This window comes from Gavia stellata, chromosome 2 (genome assembly GCF_030936135.1).
Source record: "Gavia stellata isolate bGavSte3 chromosome 2, bGavSte3.hap2, whole genome shotgun sequence".
Classification (NCBI taxonomy): domain Eukaryota; kingdom Metazoa; phylum Chordata; class Aves; order Gaviiformes; family Gaviidae; genus Gavia; species Gavia stellata.
In genome coordinates, this window is record NC_082595.1 from 29,995,341 (window position 1) to 30,005,470 (window position 10,130).

At 42.8% G+C, this 10,130-nt stretch overlaps 1 protein-coding gene across 1 annotated transcript in view; it reads right to left on the bottom strand.

The window, feature by feature from the left end:
* Positions 1–9,920, bottom strand: part of KCNK1 (potassium two pore domain channel subfamily K member 1) — a 35,661-nt gene extending 25,741 nt beyond the window's left edge. Inside the window, exon 1 of the mRNA XM_059833412.1 lies at positions 9,566–9,920. Coding sequence (XP_059689395.1) covers positions 9,566–9,920 — 355 coding nt within the window. The remainder of the gene's footprint in view (positions 1–9,565) is intronic.
* Positions 9,921–10,130: the final 210 nt, after the last annotated feature.

Below are 10,130 nucleotides of genomic sequence, written 5' to 3' on the forward strand. Positions count from 1 at the left end.
GTTTTTGCCCAGTGAAGAGTGCACCTGTCTAAGCCACGATTCGCCAGCTTCTCCAGGAGAATACCGTGGGAGACAGTGTCGAAGGCTTTACTGAAGTCCAGGTAGACAATGTCAACAGCTTTTCCCTCACCCACTAGGCGGGTCACCTGGTCATAGAAGATCAGGTCGGTCAAGCAGGACCTGCCCTTCATGAACCTGTGCTCGCATATAATCATATCAACTAAATGCAGTGCCTTTACTGTAAACACTGAATGATGAATATTTAACCTCTAAATAAAATATTTTCAGTAAAGTTGGGAAAAGGATTCCTTTTACGGTCATTTCAGCATACAACTAGCTATATCATACAGCCAGTACAACAAAAAAACTAAGTCCCAAAAATCTACTTGCTGCCTGAAAGAATTTTCTTTCGCAAAAGCCAGAATTATGAAGCTAGATTCATCTATCACTAGAATTAAGCTTCTGCTTATCAAAAAAAAAAGTAAAGAATGGTACAATGTATGTCTCAACCCTATCATTTCAATACCTAATTCTGGTTGGTCCCCCTCCCCTCCTTAAACCAACTCATATTTCTACTCTTAGGAACCATTTGTGAAGTAGCTACTGTTAAAGAATTTAAGGTTATTTAGCTGATTCGATTTAAACAGTCTTTAAATAATTGAAAGACACAGAAGGAGGTACTCAGATACTACACGTAGGATGAAATTCAGAGGTACATTTTAGCTTTTTCATTTTAGCTTCTGCAATTATTTTTAACATCTTCAGAAAATACATTCAGTGTGTGGAACATGAAATGCACGAGGAGCAAAAGAGATTACAAAACTTCATTCTCTTGGTACCAGTTCTCTCAAAAGCTGCATTTGCAATGGCATTAAATTATGCTTGAAAAGATCCTGTACAGAAGTTCTGGTTACTCCAGAATTTTTCACTTTGTAGTAGAGGACAGTAAAAAGATGCAGAAAGCCTCTACTCCCTGTTAGCATAGCAGTCTGGACTCATGATTTTCAGAAGATGGAAAACTGCTCTTAAAGTTTCTACTGGTAAACAGTATGGAAATTTGTCAGAGGGCACAGCCTCACTTTCTTTCACACAAGTAGAGCTGTACTCAGAAAACTACTGGGTTGGCTTGTTCCACTGGCAAAACCTGTTTCCCAGCCCAACCTCCTCCCTCAGCTGCTCCCAGGGAATACTGCCTAAGTGATCCCCTTGCTTCTGCATCTGCATTCCCTCAGTTCCTTAAAGATGCTGTGATACCTTCTGAAGCTGCTTCAGCTACTGGCACAGAATCAGTTTAGAGTACAGACTACAGTAATACCTAGGAAGCATCAGTTAGTAAACATTCAGGGTCTGGTGACTGCTGGTGTAACACTTCAATTAATATGTATTTTTCCTGCAAGGAAGCTTTCATACTGTTTTCAGAGATGAATGTTTATCTTTTTTCTTTCCAGGGGAGAGAAAATCCACATGTTCTTGCAAAAGCCACCCCGATACTTCTCTGAAGCACAGCCACTTGAAAAGCTTTGCTCCACTCATTCCTTTCAGTCCTGGTCTTGACCAGGACCACATCACTGTTTTGTCCTCATAAGAAATGCAACCTCTTTAAGGTTTCAGCTAGGTTCTTAAGTGAAAAAGCAAACTGACACATTTCTCCTAGGGTCTGGTCTTCTGGGTCACCTCAGTAACTACTCTAAGATTTCACTTGAATTTTGTACAAATATTATAACCTCCAAGCAGCTGAGGTCAGATCCAGAGAGACAGTAGGAATTTAGGTAGGTAATTCCCGATAAACTTTTTATTGGTATTCTTTAATCCTGAAGGCATCAAAACTCTCGTATGTATCCTAATTTTTCTCAAATTGCTAAAATTCCACTTCTGCACATGCGAAGAAATATCCTGGTTTTCATATGGTTTAGCAGCTTGTGGCCTACTTTATAATTAACCTGGAGCAGTGGCTAAAGTAGACATTTCTCCATATATTACGATGTTCTTCTAGCCAAAAACCCTATAGATTATTAAAAAGATGATGTATTGGGCCAAAGTGAAACAAAGAAAGAATAAAAATCAGCCAACAAATAAGTGAAAACAGGAGAAACTACAGATTTGAAGGAAGACTTATTTTAAATTGCATTCACATAAAAGTGAAAATCCTACTCAGCAATGGTCACGAACTGGAGGATTTGATTGTTAAGTTTTAGAAGTCCTGCTCTGAAACTGTACATAACTTTTAGCTTAGGATTTGATTTGGAGATGTCAGTAGAATGGTAATAAAAATTCCAGCTCTGCAGAAGAATTACAAATAGAAACGTTTTAATGCAAGGCAATTTTTTTGACAGATTACTCTCTTCCTTTCAATAAAGATGTAAATATCACAGAACAGAATAAAGCCAAAGAGAGTAATAATTAGAAATAATAATAGAGTAACAGGAGGCCATGTAATCTGTCTATGACAAACAGCAAATAATTTTAACATAACTAAATTAGGAAAAAACAGAGAAACAGCAAAGTTAACATTTACAAAAAGTAAGTCAATTAATAAGCCCAGGGCAGAACACCATTAACTCAGTCCTGACCCCAGTTACACCCTGTGTATCAAACTAATACATACAATGGACTGGTTTTGTGATTTTTTTTTATTTTTTTTTTTCCCCCCCCCCCAGAAGAGGAAGAATGACCCTAGACCTGACACAGAAGGACTAGAGAAGCAGCAGTTGCCGTCCTTCACCTGTGGAAAGCTGCTGAGCTGGCTCATCACTGGGAATTTAGCAAGGCAGGTGGAACAGCAGGATACAGAAGTGAGGACAGAGCTTGTAAGAGAGACACTCCATCCATCAGCAGCCAGCGCTGCTCCAAACAATAATGCAGTCATGCTACTCCATGGCTTCTCCGCTTTCTGCCAGGAGATGGTTTTTATTACTCATTGGCCTGCAAAGCATAAATACAGGTTTAGAGCTACTCTTGCCACCCTTTGTTTCAGCAAGCACAAGTAAGAGTTTGGCACAGCTGATTGTTGTACTCGCATGAGAAACCAGGAACTGCCACCGTGCCTGGAACACAAGACAGGACAGACCCGGATTTCCTCTCCGCTACTGCCTACTTCAGTAGTGAAAACAAGAACTTTGTCCCTTTGTCTTGGACACACATAAGAGACCAGACTGTTGGCTCTAACTGTCATCTCTGGTAACTAAAGAGTGGCTTGCGTCCTGAAGCACAGAGCCCAATATCCTTCCCAAAAAGTTTATTATCATTAATTTTGACAACTACAGGTATTTTGGAGATATTCATACAAGAGATTTTTGCTTTGGGTTTTTTTTTTTGGTGGATTTGCTTGGTGTTTTGTTTGGTTTTTTTTTAAACTAGTTAAGTCCCTTCTTTTCTGGTTTTAAATTTGACCTTTTTTAAAATTTTGTTGAATGTTCCCATGTTTTTGTGTTGCAAGACAGGGAGACCAGAAGCATCCAATCTACTTTCTCACTATTAATCTGTACATATTCATCTTACAACTTCCTTAGATGGTAGTCTTTTTGCTTCCTCTTCCTAAAGACAGCTAGAAAACTTTAGTTCAAATCCTTGTCCTGAGAATTGAATTAAGCAGAACTCAACTGAAACCTCCCACGTCCCAAGGGACATCATCTTAACCCTGGGGCCAGACTAGAATATGACAGCAGCAAGTCTGGAGCTGTTCTACAGTGTATAAAACACAGGAATTTTCCCTGAGAGGAAAGCAGACGCATAGGCAGACAGAATGATTCTTTCACTTTGTGTTTACACTACTTAATCTGAGAGGTGGGACACCTGGTTCCAGGACAGTCTACTGATCTATCTGGAAGGGGACAGCCTCGGGGACAGTAGCTATGACTACCCTGTCCCAGAACACCTTGTAGCATTCAACCACTCTCCTGGGGTGCAGCTTCAAATCCCTCCAGGCAAATGAGGGAAAAGAATGTAGTTTCCCACATGCCAGGTCAGTGCCCAAACAGTTGGCCTACTGAATGTAATCCTTCCCCTCTGGCATCTTTCTCAACCTACCTCTTCATTTCCTTTGCTTTTCTTAGAAGCACTCCAGGATAAAATACACTCTGTTGCAGAGCACAGCACAATCTCTCTTTGTCTCCCAGATCATCCCCAGCAAATTACCTTTTCCTGTAGATGTCATTGCTAAGTAACAAACAACTCTTAAAAGAGAAACAGAAGTTCCTTCCCAAAGTTTGGCATCCGCACCCTGGTGAATAGCTGCAATTTATCACACCTGTTTAAATGATCTGTGAGTGCTACAGTCAGAGCAGCAGTATAATGAAGCTTCAGTTTTCTGCTGGAGTCAAAGGTGACTACTAGTGAGACTGATCTGAATTTAAACTCACAAAGTTTGTACGTTTTCATACAAAAGGCAACAGAGAATCTTATGACAGGTCTATAGACATATATTTGGTATGAATTATGAAATGTATTTATTTGGTGTGTATTAATGAGCTAATACAGGCATCCTCAGGGACACAGGCCACATATTCTGATGCCAGCAAAATAAAATATGCATTTTACATTAAATTCAAATGATGGAGACTGACAGGTTTCTTTCTCCCTGGTCTCTTCATATGGACTGCACTTTCTTTTACAGTATGTCTGCCCACTGACTCCAGCACAATCTCCCAGTATGTTACCTTTCACAAATAAAGGTTTAGTTTAGTTTCTCTTGCAAATCATCAGTAGCAATACTTATGAGAATCAGACCTAACAGAGAATGCCCTTACAAATCAAATGGTATATGCATTAATATTGATTCCTCATGCTGCTTGTCCATAAGATTCATATAAGCTATATAACTTGAATGCAAAACTTCCCCCGAAAGCCATATTGTTTCTTGACTAGTCCTTCAACCAAGCAGTTTCAAGGTAACAGCCATTGCCAGCATTTAGCTACAACTACTGCACAGATGTTCCTTACTCTCTTCAGAATACAGCGAGAAACATGAATTCAGTACATCATGGATCTTATGCGTCATTCCTTGCAACGTAGGATAATACATCCATCCTCAGCACCAACACTGAAACCGGTACAGGCTAAACTCTGGAGGAGATGCTGATATGCACTAACCACCTTGCAGACAACCACATTACAGGCTTCAGAAGCAGTTGAATACTAACAGCCCTCTCCTCCCTTCTCTTGCGGTCTTGACTCCTGTGGCTCAGATGAGAGTCCAGCCTGATCTTAACCAAAAAAATGAGAAACATGCATTGCCGTCATGCAGCTTCTCCTCACTCTTCCTCTGTAAATCCCTAGATCAGGACAAGGCTATCCTAGCTTCCTTGTAATGTATATCTTGCCAACTCTATCACAAAGGATCCAAAAGAAGCTCTTTCTCAGCATCCCTCTAGTATCCAAATTTTAAATGAAACCTACAGTCATGTTTGTGATGGAGGCAAAAATACTCAAAGCTGGACAGTCAGAATAAGACTTACAGTCCTTTTGCACAAAGTGCCGTGGGATATCATTACACTGCAAAGACCCTTTCCAAAAATAAACACAAAAATACAGGCCCTAAGTTCCTAAATTGGCATCTCCTTTCCTTCCCTACCTGTTTTTCTTCAACAAACAGAAGTACCACTTTACTCTTCGTATCTTGCAACACAACAAATATAAATTTCTTTTTTTAATCCATTCTGCTTAAAATACATGTACTGCAGTATTCCCATATTGCACTGATAGAAGATAAGATCTTAGAGCCTAACAGCATGCCAAGAACAGTGAAAACACACTACCTGGGAGAGTAAGCGCAAATAATTGCTTCGTTTTTATTGTTAGAAATAAAACACATTCGTACAGATGGCCCCACAACAAAGCCAACCAGAAACAACTGCTTCAGCAAGATCGTTCATGACACCTAGCACAGAGCGATGACCATAATGCGCAAGGTCATAATTACAGAGTTTCCAACACAGATGCTATTTAAATGCACACAATTGCATATTCTTAGTGTTTATTTTGTCAATGATTAATGACCAAATTGCTTCCTCTTGCACACTGCTCATACGGCATTCTGCATGACTGCTTAAGCTGCATAGGGAGTAATAAAGTTTTTAGAAGAGAAACCTGCTTCCAGTCACTTCTATAATCTGCTGAAGCCTCACCCCAGTTTATTTCACTGCCCTTTGTTTGCCCGTCCTTCAGGCAGCTTGTGACAGTCCATGTGTGCAGCAATATAAATGACTTTCAAGCAACATTTGCCTTACTGTGTTTGTTCTGCAAGCTCGCTCCATTTAAGAATTTTTCCAAATTCTTAACTGGCTTCAGCATGTTCTTCAAGGATTTTCTCTAGCAAGTAAGAAGCCAAAGAATATAATAAGGATAGGAGGGAACAAGAAGTGGAGCTGGGGATGCTAAAATTAAACATTTTCCCTATATGCTTTATATAGAAAACTAAAAGGCTGTGAAATAAGCCTTGTCCTCTGTACAAAAGGTAGGCGTGCATTTATTTACATGATGAATGACAAATTTAGGCAGCTGAACATAAGGAACATCCCAGTACTCCCCTGCAATTTCACTTAAGCACAGAAGCAACCCTCAGTTGATACCATCAGTACCAGGGTTCTCTTTTGTGCTTTTGTCCTTACTGTACTCAGCAAAGAGAGGGAGTTTCAGGGGTACATTTTTTTGGAATGTTCAAACACTTCCAAACAGCTGTTTGAGATGGCCAGGCAGGTTCTGCTTCTTGCTCGTCCTCCATTTTAAGGACCATTTCAAAAGACTTGAAAGACTAAGGCCAGCAGGAGTAGGGAGGTGATCGTGCCCCTGTACTCGGCACTGGTGAGGCTGCACCTCGAGTACTGTGTTCAGTTTTGGGCCCCTCACTACAAGAAGGACATTGAGGTGCTGGAGCGTGTCCAGAGAAGGGCAACGAAGCTGGTGAGGGGTCTGGAGCACAAGTCTTATGAGGAGCGGCTGAGGGAACTGGGGTTGTTCAGTCTGGAGAAGAGGAGGCTGAGGGGAGACCTCATCGCTCTCTACAACTACCTGAAAGGGGGTTGCAGAGAGGTGGGTGTTGGTCTCTTCTCCCAAGGGACTAGCAACAGGACGAGAGGAAATGGCCTCAAGTTGCACCAGGGGAGGTTTAGACTGTATATTAGGAAAATCTCCTTCACTGAAAGGGTTGTCGGACATTGGAACAGGCTGCCCAGGGAGGTGGTAGAGTCACCCTCACTGGAGGCATTCAAGGAACATGGACGTTCAATGGACGTGGCATTGTGGGACATGGTTTAGTGGGCATGGTGGTGTTGGGTTGATGGTTGGACTTGATGATCTTACAGGTCTTTTCCAACCTTAATGATTATGTGATTTCTTGCAGTGGTGCAGAGTAAATTGGGGTAAAAAATACACCTCACCAGAAATCTGTGTGCTCTGGGAAGAATTTTAGCAACTGTTGGACATACTATATTGGTCTGGATTTATACTTGTCTACTTGTACAAGTTCTTATTTACATTAAATAGGAAACAAGTAAAGCTAAAGGACACTGCATAAAACAAGAAACAGAGGCATTTTTGTTTAAGGGGCCCAACCTAAAGGACTATTGGACATAGAAGGAAGTATTACATTAATGATGACTAGATGAACTTCAGTTTCTGAAATTCACAGAAATAAGGATAACGCATGCATGTCAGACCTCTGTGTTTTTTAAGCATGCGCCATTGAAGCAGAGTTTTCTATAAGGTTTTCAGTTTAGGCAACGGTATTGTGTTTTCAGTCTCTGCCTGAACTGTGCTATGGAATCCAAACATCCTGTAGCTATGTCTTAGCAGGCAGTACTAAAGTGTTACAAACTCAGTCCCATCCCCACTGTCCTGATTGTGAACATTTTTTTGATTGATTCATCTCCGAAATCAATATTGCCAGATTTAAAAATAGTAAACTGCAAGGACTGTGGATTAGATTTTTGTCTGATATAAAAAAAAAAAGTTACATACACTACACTGTATAAAAACAAATAGAAAAGCAGGACCTTTTTATTATCCTTTTTTTGAAGATGTGGGTTATTATTTTATAGAAAAAATAATTTGAATACAAAAGTAGCTCTTTGACAAAATAATTTACATTTTATAGTCCCAGAAAATGTAATTGATTAAGAATGGAAACAGGCATCATAAGGTCAATTCAGCACCTTAAGTTTAAAGTGCTTTATGCTTTTACCAAAATGAAAAAAAATTAAATGCTGAAGTACTATCACAATTCCATGCTTTTCTCACCAATAGTATTACTACACATCAATTAATGCTTGGAAATCTATTCACTGAAAGCATTTATTTGTCACAAGCATGTCACTTTCTCTCTTCTTACAAACTCTAATTACAGTTATTAAGGTGGGGGGGGAGGTTTTATGGGGACACCCATAACCTTATTGTACTTTTTTAAAAACAAACAAACAAACAAACCACCCTCCTTATAACAAGCAGACAACCTGATCTGTATACTCAATGACAACTATTTTTAGGACAAACATTGCCTGTTTGGAATCAGCCAGGAAGCACCAAAGTAAGATCAAGTAAGTAAATTATTAAATGTCATTATTGATATCAGCTGATTATATTTCCCATACTAGAAAGAGCGGTCACCTGAGGGCAGGGGGGAAAAAGAAAAAGAAAAGCAGCACTGCATCTTTTCTAGTAGTAGCAATGTACTGCCAAGACTCAAAGCCCTCTGGTTGGACTAATTTTAAGGTGAATTTTTTTGAAGCTTTTCTTATTTGAGAAGCCTTCGTTACTTATTTTAGTGAGCCACATTCGAATCACCACAGCGCAGCTTCCCAGCACAAATGCCTGCACTCATCCTTTACAAGAAGGCTGTCTACTACAACCTTATGTGAAACACGACTGCTGTAAAAGTAAGCGCTTATAAAAACTATGGCCATAGGAATGTTTCCTCAAGCTTTTCAAAATATCAATGACAACTGCTCTTGGGAAGCAAATTAGCATTATCTTCCAGTCTTTTACATGCAAGTATGAAACAGAAATTGAAGGTAAAATATGAAACTGATTATTTAACTGCCTTCTTATACCCAGGCTAGCAGTCCATGCCCCCCCGCCAATTCAGACTGAAAGAAATGCAAAGGAGACAGAGAGCTTAATGACAGACCCCTGAAAACATTCAAAAGTTCAAATAAAGAGATGGGCACCTCCCAGATTTTCAAAAGCACCAACATTTTCAAGGTGGGGGGCGCCGGCCAGCTGGCTCTTAACGCTAAACAGGGTGGGCTTAAAGTACGGGTGATGCATCTTACATAAAATAGTCCTCTCACGGACGAGAGTTTGGCAAGCAACGATTACTCCGGAGCCCAACCGCCGCCGCCCCCCCTCACGCCCAGGGCCGCGGGGCTGGTGCGGGGCTGGTGCGGGGCCGACCCCGCGGCCCTGGGCGTGAGGGGGGGGCAGCAGGCCCCGGCCCGCCGCCCACAGGCCCGGGTGCCCCCACGCTGCGGGGGAGGGCGGCCCCACACCAACCCCTCCAACCCCGCGGCGGCCCTGAAGGGGTCCGGGCCTCCCCGGAAGGCCTCCGGCGCCGGGTCGACCGCCGTTCCCTTACCCGTGGTGGAGAGGACGGTGCTGGCGAAGAAGAGGGAGGAGGTGAAGTCCCAGTTCCAGTTGCCCGAGGCGTTGCTGAGCACCGAGACGCCGTAGTTGCTGGCCTCCAGCACCCGCATCAGGAACTGCTCCAGCTGCTGCTCCGAGAGGCAGGCGTGCTCCTCCAGGAAGCGCTGCTTCAGCTTGCCCAGCTCCTGGCGCAGCAGGTCCTCGTAGGGCAGCTCCACCGAGGAGAAGACCACGGCGCCGAACACCAGGTAGAGCAGGTAACCCAGCACCAGCAGGGCGAAGCACCAAGCGGAGCGGTGCTGCTCCACCAGCCGCACGCAGGAGCTGCCCGCAAGTGACTGCAGCATCTTCCCGAGCCGGGGCCGGCTGCGCCCCGGGCCGGGCCGGGCCGCCGAGGGGGAGCGGGAGTGGAAGGGGGGTGGGGGAGCGCGGCCGGTGCCGCCGCCGCCTGCCCTCTCTGTGGCCGCTGACTTTGAAGGCGCGGAGCGGCGGTGATGTGGCGCTCACGTGGCCGCGCGGTGCAGGTACCGCGGCTGAGGGACGGCCTGCTGCCGCCA